General features: G+C 39.2%; 1 protein-coding gene and 1 long non-coding RNA gene across 7 annotated transcripts in view; one reads left to right on the top strand and one right to left on the bottom strand.

Annotated features, from left to right (window-relative positions):
- Positions 1-467: 467 nt before the first annotated feature.
- RB1 (RB transcriptional corepressor 1) overlaps positions 468-17,823 on the bottom strand; it is a 209,059-nt gene continuing 191,703 nt past the window's right edge. For 4 of the 6 annotated variants that reach the window (XM_010592619.3, XM_064270129.1, XM_023551310.2 and 1 more), the window contains 8 exons: positions 12,685-12,830; positions 11,840-11,944; positions 10,602-10,715; positions 10,342-10,505; positions 8,386-8,416; positions 7,182-7,324; positions 6,622-6,671; positions 468-3,488 (listed from right to left, as the gene is read on the bottom strand). In XM_010592619.3, the coding sequence (XP_010590921.2) occupies positions 3,415-3,488; positions 6,622-6,671; positions 7,182-7,324; positions 8,386-8,416; positions 10,342-10,505; positions 10,602-10,715; positions 11,840-11,944; positions 12,685-12,830 (827 nt within the window). In that variant the 3' untranslated portion in view covers positions 468-3,414. Of the gene's footprint in view, positions 3,520-6,621; positions 6,672-7,181; positions 7,325-8,385; positions 8,417-10,341; positions 10,506-10,601; positions 10,716-11,839; positions 11,945-12,684; positions 12,831-17,823 lie in introns of all 6 variants that reach the window. The other 2 variants (XM_064270131.1, XM_064270128.1) reach the window with 2 other exon arrangements.
- Positions 3,482-17,567, top strand: LOC135227988 (uncharacterized). Its single transcript, XR_010318208.1, has 2 exons — positions 3,482-4,211; positions 6,314-17,567. It is a non-coding gene; the product is annotated as an uncharacterized LOC135227988 (long non-coding RNA).

The raw sequence follows: 17,823 nt of genomic DNA, 5'->3' as shown, positions 1-17,823 counted from the left end.
TTAGAATTGTAGGTTAAGGGCTGTGGACTTGTATATTAAAGATGCTTCGGAGGAAAGGCCTTTAATATCAACTTTGTGTTAGATGAAAAGAGTTCCCACTCTTTCTCTTGTAACTCTCCATTTAACTGTGACCTCCTTGTTCCTCAAACACACCAGACATAGTCCCAACTCACAGCATTGGCTTTTCCTCTCTCTGGAATGTTCTGCTCCTGTTAATGCATGGCTTACTCCCTCATCTCCTTCAGGTCTCTGCTCAAATATCCCCTCACTGGGTCCTTCTCTGTCTACTCTGTTTTAAATGTTAAAACCCCCCTCCCAGAACTCCCTGTCCTCCTTGCTTTATTTTTTCCCACACAGTCTGACATATATGTATTTTCTTTATTTATTTTATCCATTTGCTTGCCCTTTCCCTACAAATAGAATGTAACTTCCATGAAGATGGAGATTTTAGTTTTATTTAGTCATGGTTGTATGTCTTTTTTTTTTTTTTTTTGTATGTATCTAGAACCTAGTAGGAACTCAGTAAATATTTGAATGAAATACCCACACACATATGTGTATATAGATATATGTACACACGTGTATATTTATGGTAATGCTTTCAAATCATAGAATGAAAATACTGACATTTTAAAAAGGAAGAAAGTATTGTTTGCTTTCACATACTTGGAAAAATACAGATTCTGCTTTTTTTTTTTTTTTTTTAATTAATGGATTCTTGGTGCTAGAGCTATAGTAGTGGATAATACCACTAGGTTGATGCTCACAATTTGGGGAAGGGGTTAGGAATGGGGAGATAGGCAGTAAATAGCAGGTCAAATAAGGCAATTTCAGATTGTGATAAATGCTGGTACAATTTTGAAGGAGAGTGATACAATACAGAGTGATGATTTTAGCTTGGGTGGTTAGGAAAGGTCTCTGAGCTAAACCCTGAAAGATGAAAGTAACCAGCTGTGCAAAATTCTGGGAGAAGAGCATTCCAGGCAGAAGGAAAAGGAGTGTAAAAGCCTGATGCAGGGACAGGTGTGGCATTGCTAAAGAAGGTCAGTGTGGCTACAGTGGTGGGCAGGGGGGAAGGTAGTACCTGATGAGGATGGAGAAGGAGGTCAGGGCCAGATCAGGAAATGCTCAGTGGGCCGTGAGAAGGAGTCTGGGTACTTCAGGTAGAGGAGCAATGTGAACAAATTCCAGTTTTCAAGGACAGTATTGTTCTTTATTGGAGTTGGATGGTAAAGACGAAGAGAAGGAACAGTGAGACCAGTTAGAAGTCTAACAGTGGTCCGGACAGGAGTTAACAGATGATGCCTAGGTTTTGGGGCTGAGCAAGAGTTTAGTAAAACGGGGAAGTCCAGGGTAGAAACACAGTATTTTTGTTTGATTCTAGTTTATATTTTGAGAAGTATGTGGGGATGAGGGAAAGGGGTAGGAACCAAGAGTTCTGTTGGCTAAGAGAACTTTGACCTCAGTGAAAACATCAGGGCTAGAGAAGTAAGTTCGGGAGCATCAGCACAGAGATCCCATTTAAAGGCCAAGAACGGATGAGTTCACACTAGGAACAAGTTTAGTAGAACAGGGCATTAGTACACTTAATACAAAGACCACAACATCACACCATTAAGACTCTTAACTAATTTATTTTAAAATAGGTGAACTATGAATTGTAGAAAATAGAACATAGCAATTTTAAATGTACAGTTTTAACCAATACAAAAAGCAGTATCTGAAGCCTTAAGAAATCTCTGAAGTTCCTAAAGCTCTGGCACTAATTCTGACATGAACATATTAGCAAAGGATGTGGAAACATGGCAGGCCCTGACCTACAAGCCAAATGATCTGTAAGCTAGTCATGCGAAACTAGAGAGGAAATGCAGTCAAGCTGTCTAGTGCCTTTGTTACCCAGATAGCTGTCAAAATAATGAGTTTGAAACTTAATTGAGCCAAAAATTTTTTGGTTTTCTAACAAACGAGATCAGATTTCTTTTTAAAAAGAATTCTGGATTTAGACAAAATTATTTTCCTAAACGCTAAGTTGATGCTAACTTAAATACCACCTATTTAAATTATACCATTTCTAAATAACTTAATCACACAAGATAGTTTAAATACACCTTTAGGTGCCAAGGGGAAAAAGCGCCTCTTCTAATGAAGCCACTTTAACTTGAAGCTTTCGTACAAAATCAGAAGCAATAATGCCTAACCCGCAGAGACCTTTGATTACTTGCAATTTTGGACTAGAAATAATCTGGCTTTGAATGTGCCAGTGTTAGCCCATACTGGCTTTAAAAAAGTAAAAGATAAACAGACGACTGCCAGTTCCAAAGATACATGGAAGACATGTACCATTCCAGAGAAAACACAAACCTTCCTAAATTTAGGAGGGCAGAATAATTGTTGAGATGCAACTTGACAAATCTCTAGGGGAAAAAAAAAAAATTAAGGCTCCTATAGTTAACAGCCTGCTTATAAGGTACAATTAATTTCTATCTTGATTCTTTAGGACCCAGAAACCTTAGAAAGTGCACTTGGAGTCTACTGTATTAGGGTCCTCTATAACAAAGGTCTAGCCTGAACACTTCACTTTTTCAAGTATTAAAGGGGTACTTAATAACTTCAGTGATCGGAATAGTATAAAAACCAAAAGTACTATTAACCCTCATTGTAAAGCATGAGTTGGATGAAGGATACAATCAGTCAGAAATTCCTACTAGTTCTGAGGTATGAAATCTGTGTCAGTAGTATGACAGTATCATGTCTACACTTTGTTTTCTGCCTGCATTCAAAAGCTAAAATTTATAAAACAAACACACAGGACATCAGATTCCAAAAGTAAAGTAAAATGTAATGTGTAAAAATTAGTAATTTTTTTTTTCTAGTTTCTAATATTTGTTTTAACAGAAGAGTTCAGGATAATCTGGGTGAAAATCAGTAGTCATCCAAATTGGATTTGGAAGACAAGACACATTTTCTGAGGGCGTTCATGTTAAATAAAAAATACATATATAAATTAATAAAAACAGTAGCAAACATCACACATATGCAAAAGGGAAGGCAAAGTACTTAGAAAGATAGGCATGGTTGTCAGGACCCACGCTCTCCAGGTGTCCTCACCATTTGGGAAGCAGAGCACTTACGCTTTGGAAATGGAAACAATCTGATACCGATTTTTAAATGGCAAGATTTACACAAGATTTTCAATCTTGTACGATAACAATGACTACAACAGTGCAAGTGGTTTAGGAATCCCACGCACAAATTCAACTCGCATCTGCACACATCCTTTTATATCCACAAGAAGAACTGAAGCTGAGTATTAACTGTGGCCGTAAACAGAACTTGGGAGAATTATACGGTCAGTCTGGGAGAGACAATGAAGCCAGCGGTGAACACAGTGCCCACACCAAGGTCCTGAGATCCTCATTTGTCCTCTTTGTTTGAGGTATCCATGCTGTCATTCATTTTCTGCTTTTGCATTCGTGTTCGAGTAGATGCTGGAAAAAGGAAGAAGAGTTGTAAATAGCCCTGATGGTGCTGGGTAAGCTGGGAAGGGGGTGCCATATGTGTTATGCTCATGTCAAATCAGTGTTCTCAGAGCCTTTCAAAAGCAGGTGATCTGCAAATGTTTTCGATCACATATCCCTGTCAGTAACTTTTTTTCTGAACACATATCACCAAAATATATGAAATACGGATTTTGTATATTTGTATGTATAAATTACATGTACCTACAATTTACTGGAGTTCCTGGGTGGTACAAATGGTTAACGTGCTTGGGTGCTACCTGGTGCCCTGAATCCACTCAGAGGCCCTTTGGAAGAATGGCCTGGCAACCTACTTCTAAAAAATCAGCCATGGAAAACCCTATGGAGCATGATTCTACTCTGACGTACATGGGGTCACCACCGGTTGGTGTTGACTCAACAGCAACTGGTCTGGTTTTGGTTTTACAGCTGGACTAATTATAAAACACACAGACCCCAAACAAATTAAAAAGAGATGAGATAAAAATTAATAGAAATTTTAATATTTTCTTTATGTGCCCCTAAAGATGGTCTTGTACCACTTCGTACACCAGTGATCTAGAGAAGATGATCGTGAGTCTGGGATGCACACGAGCTACTAGAATCCTGAGCTGGCCCAGACTGGATCTGCCGAAGGGCTTGATAACCATTACAAAACAAGGGGATTCCCTTGTGTTCAGAAGTGTCTTCCAGGTACTGCAAAGACATCAGCTCATACATCACTTAATTTGACATGGATATTTTAAAAGCAGTTTATTAATTACAATACAGACAAAAGTAGGACACTTAAACTACTTAGAAATTTTTAGAGCTCTTTATAAAGAAACACAAAGAATATTCACATTGGGAAGAGAAAAACGGAGTTTTCTCTCCCAGCTCTTCTACTCTGAGCTACCCAGCCTTGTGTGCTGACCTTTGTGAATGTAGTTCTCTGAGGAGCTGAGAGTATCCTGGAGGATGCCTCAGCCTTAGGGGCTAAGACTCCTGCTGCTGCTCTCCAATCAACGTTCCTGCTGCACACAGGCCTGGCAGGGGAAGCTCTGGCACAGCTAAGTGACAGTGTTCCCACTGCACACAGGCCCCGCACACAGGCCTGGCAGGGGAAGCTCCGTCACAGCTAAGTGACAGTGTTCCCGCTGCACACAGGCCCCGCACACAGGCCTGGCAGGGGAAGCTCCGTCACAGCTAAGTGACAGTGTTCCCACTGCACACAGGCCCCGCACACAGGCCTGGCAGGGGAAGCTCCGTCACAGCTAAGTGACAGTGTTCCCACTGCACACAGGCCCCGCACACAGGCCTGGCAGGGGAAGCTCCGTCACAGCTAAGTGACAGTGTTCCCGCTGCGCACAGGCCCCGCGCACAGGCCTGGCAGGGGAAGCTCCGTCACAGCTAAGTGACAGTGTTCCCGCTGCACACAGGCCCCGCACACAGGCCTGGCAGGGGAAGCTCCGTCACAGCTAAGTGACAGTGTTCCCGCTGCGCACAGGCCCCGTGCACAGGCCTGGCAGGGGAAGCTCCATCACAGCTAAGTGACAGTGTTCCCGCTGCACACAGGCCCGCACACAGGCCTGGCAAGGGAAGCTCCGTCACAGCTAAGTGACAGTGTTTCCGCTGCACAGAGGTCCCTCACACAGGCCTGGCAGGGGAGGCTCCATCACAGCTAAGTGGGCCACTGGGAAATGTACTGACTACAGCAAATGAATTCTTGTTTAAGAAAACACATAAATGCATGTTTTTACAACTTTCTGTGCCTTTTAAAATGCATATTTGTGGGTTCCAAAATGCTTCCACATGTTTTCAAGGCAGGATTTTCTTGATCAGCTTCATGTTTACCTTCATGTACTGGGGAAGGGGAGAAGCCACAACTATTTATAAGCTAAAATAGGAGTATATTAGTCAAAGTAATATCTAAAAAGAGATTCATTTATAACCATAAAATTATGGTATATTTAGTATTTTACTCTTCAAAATAATACACACAAGGAAAAAAATGGCTTAAAAAACAACACCATTCCTTTTATTATATTTCAAAGTTAGTACCTACAAAGACTTGTTGAGAGAAACCCTTTTGTCACATTTTAATTGGTATCATGCCTATTGATACATCCTATAACTGGTACCTCCCAGCCCTTACAACTAAAAACTTTGGGTGCCCATGGTCCCTCTGCAGAACCCACCTACCACCACACTGTAGGGAACAGAGACATGTTTTCCTCAGAGACACTTGGGGGTCGGTTCTCAGTCCCCTGCCTTGTTCAGAGCGTGACCCTGTGCTGCAATCAGATACCTGTATATGTGCCAATCACCCCTGCCCCTCTAAGACTGTAGGACAGAGCGAGAGTTTTAATACCTTTTAACTCCTAAATATTTTTCTTCTTTCCAAGTCCCAGCTCCTTTTCATATTAATGGATCAGGCACCACAGACCAAAAAATGGCACCTTCATTATCATCGCTACGGCTAAGACAGCTCAGCAGCAGTTGTTGAACGTGCTTTCCATTCACTATACACGGGTTAATCTTTTATAGTCTCAGAGTGGCTTACGAGAGAATTCCATTTGCTTTAACATACCAAAATCAGGTCTCTCCGTATAACTTGGAAAGTAATCTGGTGTTCTTTACCATAATTCTGATATCTAGTAATGGGAAACTTGTTTGAAATTAATTTAAAAAACTTACAGATCAGGAAAGTTCAACAATAGCAGAATAAAAAATATTAAATATTTTTAAAAAGAAGGTGATGATACCTACATATGCTAGGTTTATAAAGCCTTTTCCTGTATTTACCACTCTTGCAGAGCCCCTCATTATAACTCTGCTATCCTGAAGTATTTTCTAACCACAGCCATTCATGTTGAAGACATGGCCAAGCAGTGTTTCACTTCCTGCACGAAAGAGTCTAGAAAGGGTGAAAATGACCTTCACTTTGCATCACAGATTGTTTGTAGGTAAATAATATATTCTTAATTGAACTGTATTTTAAATGCATAAGAAAGCCCGCCAGTTAAAGGAATTATGTCTGTTTGTATTCTTTTATAAAGTGAAAAGACTGCAATGTAGACAACTGTTTCTTTTAACTACATAAGGTGTAATGGTAAGTACTTACTCATTTCTGCCAGTTTCTGCTGAAATTTGGACTCCCCTGGGAGATGTCTACTGCAGATTTTAAAAATGCAAAACATTTCATGTTTATATATGTAAATGAAAAACCCAAATTTCCATTAACTATGGTGCTTTCAATGATTTATGAAATTTTTAGTTACTTTTAGTATCAAAGGTTTATAAACTAATCATCTAAAATATAAATGTTACAAATATATGATTCTATACACTATCAGTGGTTTTTATAAAACACAGTAGTTAACATTTTTCGAAAACTGGCATTTTTAAATTTAATGTTAAAACTAACAATGTTAGCAATAGCTTTTTTTAAATATATGGTCAGGTTTTTAGCATCTGATACCTTCACTGAATTTAGGCATAGATGGCGTATTATTTGTATGGTTCTTTTAAGTTCAGGGTACATTCGTACCTATGGTTTGAGAAATCCTCACAACTTGTGAATAAAATTGGCCTGAAAGGTACTCGTGGAAACCAGGAGCAGAGCTGAGTCTGGTTCTCCAGATGACCTGCTGAGCTACTGGGAACATTCTAACTTGTTCCTACCTTCCATCTGCTTCATCTGATCCTTCAATATCAAAGCGTAGTTTTTTCAGTGGTTTAGGAGGGTTGCTTTCTTCGGCATTTCTTTTGAGCATACGGTCGCTGTTACACACCATCTGATTTATTTTCTGGAACTTCTCAGAAGTCTATGAATTGCAGAGTTATTTGTTTTAAATCATTCAACACGGCCATTTTGTAGTTAGCAACCCTGCTTTATAGTTTGAGGTGAGTCAAAAATCAAGCACAGTAGCATCGTCATTTTACTTTTCTGCTTCATTTGACCAAATAAGAGATGAAAAATCTCAAAAGCAGAGTAACTGCACCTAACTCTGCACCAGTTAAATGCTTACCCTTTTGAAATCCTCCTGTCTCTTCCCGTGAGGCTCCTGCTCTTCCTCCAGCAACTCTGACTACTACCCTGGAAGTCTCACTTCTGTCTTTTCAGGACTCACGCACGAAGCCAGGACTACTTCCCAGATGCATGCAAAGTTGGAAGAGCTTTCTGGAACCTTGTTTTTAACAGATTTTTTGTTTTGTTTTGAGGGCATAGGCAGAACCAGAAGGGAAGGCCACATGAATTTGATAATAAATATTTAAGTCAGTAAGTTTGGGGATAATTTATTATACAACAAAAAATATAATACAGGCAGTCTTCCCACTCTTGTAAGAATATAACCTCTACGGAGGGGTAATGACCACTGAATATGGGCCTGCTGAATTAGTGACATTAATGGAAAGCCAACTAGAGCAGTGAGTTGCCAGCCTAGAGTAACTGTTTCAAAGCTAAGCTTTCCCTTGGATCTCTCTGGAACAAAGACCATCACATAAGCCCTGCCATTTATACTGCAGCAGGGTCTCGTGTAACCAATCTGTAATCAATATACCCAAGAAAGAATATCCTAGAAGCCTGACAAGTCTGAGAGTGGAAGGATAAGCAAAAGTATATATACGTGGAAGGAGAAGGCCAGTACGTAGGGACTGGCTAGTGACATTTGGATGTGATGGTTACACTTTGGAGTATCTCAATTCAAATTGTATGCATAATTGGTGAATTTCAAAACTGTTTTCTAAAGACACACACAAACATATCTTCTAAATTCTATGCAGCATGCCTGGGTGAGGTGTAAACTCAAATTATAGAAATTCTTCAATTTCTTTTATAGTTACAAGTGCATGTCATTACTTTTCATACAAAGAAAATACTCACCCCAAATGATTCACCAATTGATACCAAGATTCTGTCAAGTTAAGATGAAATACAAATTAATTCGTAATGAAAATAGTGTAGAAATGTGTAGAGATGAACACATACACATCATTCTAAGTATCAAGAACACCAAAGGAAAATTTTCCTCTAGCCCAGAAACACTGAAAAACTATACTCATTAGGGGCTTATCCCATACTAGTGCTAATACATTCATGTACTGAGCTGCTTTCTTAGATTTTTTAAACAAGAGCTACTTAGAAATACAGGTCTGCAGAACATATTCTGCCAATGTCCACCTTTAAAGAAGGGAAACCTTTTAAGTTTACCCCTACTTGGTTCTTCATAAACCAATGGGTAAGTTAGCAATTAAAATTTCACATTTTCTCTTCTAAATTCAAGTTACATTTGAAAGAACTTACAGTATTCAATATTAGAATTCTAATTAATATCTCTGATACATAGTAAAAGCTATTTATTACAAATGGTAGAATCAGAAATCTCTACTAGTCCTTGTTTGAACCATTTAAGTTCTTGATAATAAAGCTGAAGAACAGCATTAGCCTGATGTAACTCAACTCAGATCTGGAGCATATACACATGGAACTAGTAGATACATGAATTTTATTATCCTCCAATTCTTTGATATGTGGCCATTCATTCCATATATATATGATTAACCAGAATAACTGAATATGCTGGATAAATAGTGTTAAGACACTCTCTTAATGCTTCATCAACAATTTATCAGTTAGGGTTTTCAGAATTTGACTTTTTTGCTAAAGAACCCCAACCCAGAATTGATTTCACTAATATCAGCAAGAGTTATATCATTATCTGTATAAGTGGATTAATTATCATCGTTAAAAAATTGCCTAAGTATACATTTTCAGCGTGGGACTATGTAAATTTAACTAAACAGACATGGTGTGGCATCTTAGCACCTTATAATGTAAGTTGCAGATACCAGTACACTGATACATGATTGTAATACCAAATAAAGGATGGTACAGGAACACATACCAGCATTTGTACCATACTGCCAATTATTTTTTACCATGTATTTTTCTGTAGAGTTTGAAATTTTATCATGAGTGTGAATGACTTGTATAAAGGAACACACTCTACAAGTGTTTTCTAAAGGGTTACTATTTCTCCTTCTCTTTGTTTGCTTTTCTTGCCCATTAAGTCCGACTGTCTGGGCTGATCATTTTTGAGATGCACATTAACTATACTAGCTCATCTGCCTCCCACTTTATACAAATAAAAGTCAGTTTCAAAGAGGCCATGATAACATGTAATGAGTCAATTGAGGCACTTCAAAGCCAGACAGCACTTGTGGTTGGATGTGGGTAATAATATAATGACTTCTGGTTGCACAGAACCTTTCATCTGAAAATTTCAAACAGCTTCACACTCATCATTTCCCTGACCCACAGCATCCTTTTGAAGTAGAGGTGACTTGCCCAAGGTAATATAAGGAGACCACAGGTAGAATCAGGGCTAGAACTCTAACTTAATTCGTATCTATATTTAATGACACTGCTTTTTATAACAAAGCAAAATGATCAAAGCCCACAGAAAGAGTTTACAGAATATCCAATAAACTAAAGAAGCAAAATTCTTAACCAAAACTAATCTACTTTGTTTAGCAGATTGGCTATGTAGAAAAATATGAATGTGTTTTGAAACCTACAACCAAACTGGTTCTCAGACTGTTTATAAAAGAACAGACCTCAGCAGCCAGGAAAGATGATGACTAAATTTGCAAACCCATCCAAGTAAACAGATTATCTTTCTTGCCCCCATAACCCTTACCATGTCACTTAACATACACAAGCAAATTGGAGACTAAAGAGTCTATCCTATTTTAAACAAAGAAAACTTTATATTTTTATACTTAGCTGAAAATAATCCCCTCCTATTCTCTACCACTTTCCTAAAGAGAAAACACAAACCTTGATCTTGGAGTCATTTTTGTTGGAGTTGGCAGGCCTTCTGAAATTTTATATGGACTCTTCAGGGGTGATATATAGATGTTCCCTCCGGGAATCCGTAAAGGTGAACTAGAAAACTTATAAGGGCTTCGAGGAATGTGAGGTATTGGTGACAAGGTAGGGGGCTAGAATCAAAAAAATAGATCACTTATTTAATATTTTAGTGCGACCCATTGCTTTATAATCAGATTTTCCCAATCAAAAGATTTCTTGTAACATACCCTTGTGGAAGCATACTGCAAAATATTTGTTTTCAGTTTCTGCATGAAGACAGAGTTATAGAATACTATAATGGAATCATATTCCTCTTCTCTGATCAAAACACGTTTGAATGTCTGAGGAAGAAGAGTAAAAAACTTGTTAAATGAATTTGTTAATTTCTTTAGGTTTCTTTTCTAATAGGTCATAATAGTTTTTAAGTAGTGAGAAGCACCAAGTATTCAGGGAAATGTAATCTGAAAAAGGCTTCTTAGGATTGGATTAGAGCTGCTGTAACAGAATGGAAATGTCACAGAATCATCCAGAGCAGCTGCCAGGCAGCAGTGACGGCGCTGGCTGGGAGCAGTGGAGCTGATGGCTGTCAGACAGGAGCATCCAGGCTGGCAGGATGAAAGCAGTACGGGGCTCGAAGGCCAGAACTCAGCAAAAGCCAACGACACTGTCCCTCAGTATTTACATCCTCTGGTCTACACTTCCCTGCAGTGCTCCTGCACCCCCACCCCACAATCTACAGGGGTTCAGGAAGCGTGAATGACTCCTTCACAAGAAGCAGACACTTAGGAAAAGCATTCTATTTTCCTGAGAGGTAGATTTTACTCAGACTTTAGTTAGGTGAAAGCATAGGGGCTTTATACAATGCCTCTGATATAAACAATTTAAATGACTAGATTTAGCAAATAACTTCAAATTTACAAAAAAAAAAAAAAATAAGCTGGTTCATTTTACTTTTGAAAAATCCAAATCATAAACTGGAAGAATAACGCATGACTCACCTGCCACTGGAGAGTATGAACTGTGTGTCACACCAAGTATATTTTACTATGACTGATTCTCTGAAGGGAAGGTAAACTGGAAACACCTGTTTCTACTGGACATTTTTACTACTTAGTTATTAGGCTGCCTTGACACTGGCTTTTCCTACAAAGTAATACAAATAACTTAAAAAAAAAAAAAACTAATGCCCTATTACTTATGTCAAGTTTATTATAAATATCCTGCTTACTGAAGAGATATAGTATTCCCTATTAAGTATAAAATATGAATTTGGATAGTGAAGATATGAAATATGAATTCAAACCTAGCTTTCCAAATTCCAACGTCGTTACCAAAAACTATTCAATAATATAAAAGTAAAAAATCGATTTGTGAATTTATATGATAAGGTCAAGATATATGATCTAACTAATGACTGAAATTATCCAGGTTTAAAAAAAATTTTTTTACCACGAAGACCACCTACCTCCTGGACAGCGTGAGGAAGGTCCTTGTACGCTGTTACAATGATTTTGAATTTAAGGTCAATATTCTTCACTTTGCAAATGCCATACATAGAACACATCATGATCTAGTAAATAAATATGATGTAAAAAGTCAGAATTTTATTACATGGTATTGTTCTAGAAAGCACTCTGTTACTTTTCTTTTGGCCTAACAAAATGGAAAGTTAAATTCCTACAGGGTTATCTTTTCCCATCTCAGAGCTCAGTTTGAAAGTTTATATGAGATGTTTAACACACTGGGTGTAAGAACAAAATGCAAATAGCCAACTCTTGATTATTCAGAACTGATCATCTGGCTTACAAATCACCTAACTTGGGCTTCTGCTCCCTAAATGGTCTGCAGAAAAGTTCAAACTGGAATCAAATTACTGTATAACTAGCACGTTCAAAAAAGCCACACGTGAAAAAGGTTCAAAGTATTTGAAAAAATACAAAATAATATTGGAGATACTTAGTCGTAGTGGTGAGAAAGGGGGTGCAGTGACTGGAAGGAGGCAAGAGAGAGTCTTCTGAATTGTTGAAAATATCCTATTTCTTGATCTGGGCGCTGGTTACACAGGTGAGCTCAATTCCCTTTTGCAAATAAGATCTTTCAGGTCATTAAATACATAGTTATTAAAATATAAGTTTAAACTCTAAAGTTCTAATTTGTTAAGAACTATAGCAAAAACATAAATGGTAGCTAACAAGTGAATATATTAAACCAATCTAGTTTCTCTTTAGAATTGAATCTTTTCTTCAAGAAATCAGTACTTAGTTAACAAATAAGCAGGAGAAGAAAAGCTGAAATGCTTCATTTTCTTACCTGGTCCAAATGCCTGTCTCTCATGAGTTCATACTCATTTTGCAGGGTGTGCTGGAAAAGGGTCCAGATGATGTGTTCTAGCTCTGGGTGGTCAGACAGAAGGCGCGCACACAAGGTATTAAGGCGGAGATATGCTAGCCTGTATACTGTGGAGATAAGAGAAACTGGTGATGCCTGCTGTTCATTTCTAATTACCAGTGGATTTTTTCATCATCATAAATTGCTATAACCATAATGCTGTCAAAAGCACTTAACAGTAGCCCCTCCTCTACCACTATTTCCCTTATGAATAAATGAATCTTAGTCTCAGCCCAGTGCTAGGTACACAGAAAGCACAACAATACTACTTGCCGTTAACTATTATAGCATGAGATCAGGCAGAAGTGGAGGGCTGAGAGGAGAAAAGGCCCCAAGATATTGTGAAATTAGACAAGCCGAACTAGATCTGTTTCAGTTCCCTTGGTAATCACGCATCACAAAAAACCAAAACCAAACCTTGCCATCGAGTCGATTTCAACTCATAGTGACCCTGTATAAAGGACAGAGTAGAACTGCCCCATAGGTTTTCCAGGGAGCAGCTGGTGGATTCAAACTGCCAACATTTGGTTAGCAGCTGAGTTCTTAACCACTGTTCCACCAGGGCTCCAATCACTCACTCATCACAGATGTTGAAAATTCCCACTATTGATACTTAAGAGAGGTAGTTATTTTAAAAAATAATGGAATTGCCCAGTGTCTCTGAATTTTTCCCACCCTAAAAAAAAAATCAAATCAAATCAAACAGCATAGTTCTCTATGAAATACCAATGACGCATACTTTGTAGAAAAATGGTAGTATTGCAGATTACCCAAGTGGTAACATAACTGTAATATAAAATTTATTTAAAGTCATTTTAAAAAATACTACTGGAAATACAGGTTTGGAGAAAAGGAATCCACAACACTGAATTTTCCTCCATTTACTTGAAAGGCTCTGGTTTAAAATATACCTCAAAGACTTTTAAAAGTAACAGTTTATCCCAGTGGTTCTCAACTCAAGCGCACCTCACCTGGAGGGCTTGTTAAAACAAGAATTGCTGGTTCCACTCTAGAGTTCTGATTGAGTAGGTCTGAGATGGGACCCCCAATTCTCCTTTCTACCACTTTTCACCCCCACATGTCTGTCAGTTTGTCATACTGTGGGGGCTTGTGTTTTGCTGTGATCCTGGACGCTATGCCACTGGTATTCAGATACCAGCAGGGTCACCCATCACCCATTTCAGCTGAGCTTCCAGACTAAGATGGACTGGGAAGAAAGACCTGGCCGTCTACTTTGAAAAAGAATCATCCAATGAAAACCTGATGAATACCAGCAGAACACTGTCTGATAAAGTGCTGGAAGATGAGCCCCCCAGGTTGGAAGGGCACTCAACAGATGACTGGGGAAGAGCTGCCTCCTCAAAGTAGAGTCGATCTTAATGACATGGATGGAGTCAAACTTTTGGGACTTTCATTTGCTGTGGCATGACTCAGAATGAGAAGAAACAGCTGAAAACATTCATTAATAATTGGAACCTGGAATGTACAAAGTATGAATCTAGGAAAATTGGAAATTGTCAAATATGAGATGCAATGCATAAACATCGATACCCTAGGCATTAGTGAGCTGAAATGGACTGGTATTGGCAATTTTGAATCAGACAACCATATAGTCTACTATGCTGGGAATGAAAAATTGAAGAAAAATGGTGTTGCATTCATGGTCAAAAAGAACATTTCAAGATCTATCCTGAAGTACAACACTGTCAGTAATAGGATAATATCCACACGCCTACAAAGAAGACCAGTTAATACAACTATTATTCAAATCTATGCATCAACCACTAGGGCCAAAGATGAAGAAATAGAAGATTTTTATCAGATGCTACAGTCTGAAATTGATCGAACATGCAATCAAGATGCATTGGTAATTACTGGGGATTGGAATGTGAAAGTTGGAAACAGAAGAAGGATCAGTAGTTGGAAAATATGGCCTTGGTGATAGAAACAATGCTGGAGATCGAATGATAGAATTTGGCAAGACCAACGACTTCTTCATTGCAAATACCTTCTTTCACCAACGTAAGCGGTGACTATACACATGGACCTCATCAGATGGAACACATAGAAATCAAATTGACTACATCTGTGGAAAGAGACGATGGGGAAGCTCAATATCATCAGTCAGAACAAGGCCAGGGGCCAACTGTGGAACAGACCATCAATTGCTCATATGCAAGTTCAAGCAGAAACTGGAGATAACCAGAGCAAGTCCACGAGAGCCAAAATATGCCTTTGAGTACATCCCACCTGAATTTAGAAACCATCAAGAACAGATTTGATACACTGAACACTAGTGACCGAAAACCAGACGAGTTGTGGAATGACATCAAGCACACCATACGTGAAGAAAGCAAGAGGTCACTGAAAAGACAGGAAAGAAAGAAAAGACTAAGATGGATGTCAGAGGAGACTCGGAAACTTGCTCTCAAACGTCAAGCAGCTAAAGCAAAAGGAAGAATTGATGAAGTAAAAGAACTGAACAGAAGATTTCAAAAGGCAGCTCAAGAAGTAAAGTATTATAATGACATGTGCAAAGAGCTGGAGATGAAAAACTAGAAGGGAAGAACATGCCTGGCGTTTCTCAAGCTGAAAGAACTGAAGAAAAAATTCAAGCCTCGAGTTGCAATAATGAAGGATTCTATGGGGAAAATATTAAACGACACAGGAAGCATCAAAAGAAGGTGGAAAGAATACACAGAGTCATTATACCAAAAAGAATTAGTCAATGTTCAACCATTTCAAGAGATGGCATATGATCAGGAACTGATGGTACTGAAGGAAGAAGTCCAAGCTGCTCTGAAGGCACTGAAGAAAAACAAGGCTCCAGGAATTGACGGAATATCAACTGAGATGTTTCAACAAACAGATGCAGTGCTGGGGGTGCTCACTTGTCTGTGCCAAGAAATACGGAAGACAGCTTCCTGGCCAACTGACTGGAACAGATCCATATTTATGCCTATTCCAGAAAAGGTGATCCAACCGAATGTGGAAATTATAGAACAATATCATTAATATCACACACAAACAAAATTTTGCTGAAGATCATTCAAAAGTGGCTGCAGCAGTATATTGACGGGGAGCTGCCAGAAATTCAGGCCGGTTTCAGAGGAGGACGTAGAACCAGGGATATATCATTGCTGATGTCAGATGGATCCTGGCTGAAAGCAGAGAATACCAGAAGGATGTTTACCTGTGCTTTATTGACTATGCAAAGGCATTCGACTGTGTGGATCATAACAAATTATGGATAACATTGGGAAGAATGGGAATTCCAGAACACTTAATTGTGCTCATAAGGAATCTTTACATAGATCAAGAGGCAGTTGTTCAGACAGAACAAGGGGATACTGATTGGTTTAAAGTCAGGAAAGGTGTGCGTCAGGGTTGTATTCTTTCACCATACCTTTTCAATCTGTATGCTGAGCAAATAATACGAGGAGCTAGACTATATGAAGAAGAACAGGGCGTCAGGATTGGAGGAAGGCTCATTAACAACCTGCGTTATGCAGATGACACAACCTTGCTTGATGAAAGTGAAAAGGACTTGAAGCACTTACTAATGAAGATCAAAGACCACAGCCTTCAGTATGGATTGCACCTCAACATAAAGAAAACAAAAATCCTCACAACTGGACCAATGAGCAACATCATGATAAATGGAGAAAAGATTGAAGTTGTCAAGGATTTCATTTTACTTGGATCCACAATCAACAGCCATGGAAGCAGCAGTCGAGAAATCAAGAGACACACTGCATTGGGTAAATCTGCTGCAGAGGACCTCTCTAAAGTGTTGAAGAGCAAAAGTGTCAGCTTGAATACTAAGGTGCACCTGACCCAAGCCATAGTATTTTCAAATGCATCATATGCATGTGAAAGCTGCACAATGAATAAGGAAGACTGAAGAAGAACTGATGCCTTTGAATTGTGGTGCTGGCAAAGAATATTGAATATACCATGGATTGCCAAAAGAACGAACAAATCTGTCTTAGAAAAAGTACAACCAGAATGCTCCTTAGAAGAAGGATGGCGAGACTGCGTCTTACAGACTTTGGACATGTTGTCAGGAGGGATCAGTCCCTGGAGAAAGACATCATGCTTGGCAAAGTACAAGGTCAGCAGAAAAGAGGAAGTCCCTCAGGGAGGTGGACTGACACAGTGGCTGCAACAATGAGCTCAAGCATAACAACGACTGTAATGATGGCGCAGGACTGGGCAGTGTTTCGTTCTGTTGTGCATAGGGTCGCTATGAGTCAGAACCGACTCGACGGCACCTGACAACAACAACAAACACTTTTCAGAGGCTGAGGCTCTGAGAACCACTGCTTCAACCTAAGGGCTAAGTTTTACAGTATGTCTGTGAAGTTCAGTGTATGTCTGACTTGGACAAAATCAGGAAGAAGATTTATCACAGGGGAGTCTGGCATTTCACTTTCTTTCAAGGAGTTCCAAGTGGATATACACTTGCATGTGCACATGCACACACACCAGCCTCCCCACCCGACCTCTTACACACACACAGCCTGAGAATGCTCTACAACCTGGTGTCTAGCCTTCTTAAATGTCCTGAAAATATCCAAGAAATGTGTCTGCGCTAGGCTACAGCATACTGTAATGTCAACCCTACATTCACACCCAACAGCCGAAGTAATGTCCCATAAAACCAAAACCAAACCCATTGCTGTCAAATTGATTCCAACTCATAGCATCCCTATACCCAAAAAACAAAACCAAACCCAATGCCTTCGGGTCGATTCTGACTCATAGCCACTGTAACCAAAAAAAAAAAAAAAAAACCAGTGCCATCGAGTCGATTCCAACTCATAGCGACCCTATAGGACCGAGTAGAACTGCCCCATAGAGTTTCCAAGGAGTGCCTGGCAGATTCGAACTGCTGACCTTTTGGTCAGCAGCCAAAGGCTTAACCACTGCACCATCAGGGCTCCAGTGACCCTATGGCCAGGGGCAAATATTTCCAAACATTAATTTGAAAGCGTAACGGTAGCAGCAGCAGCAACATCTAACACTTTCTAAGTGCTTACTGTTGAAAGCATTTTATAT

Source organism: Loxodonta africana, chromosome 17 (genome assembly GCF_030014295.1).
Source record: "Loxodonta africana isolate mLoxAfr1 chromosome 17, mLoxAfr1.hap2, whole genome shotgun sequence".
In the NCBI taxonomy this organism is placed as follows: Eukaryota; Metazoa; Chordata; class Mammalia; order Proboscidea; family Elephantidae; genus Loxodonta; species Loxodonta africana.
Note: the sequence above shows the minus strand (reverse complement) of the source record. Positions and strands in the feature narration are given on the sequence as shown.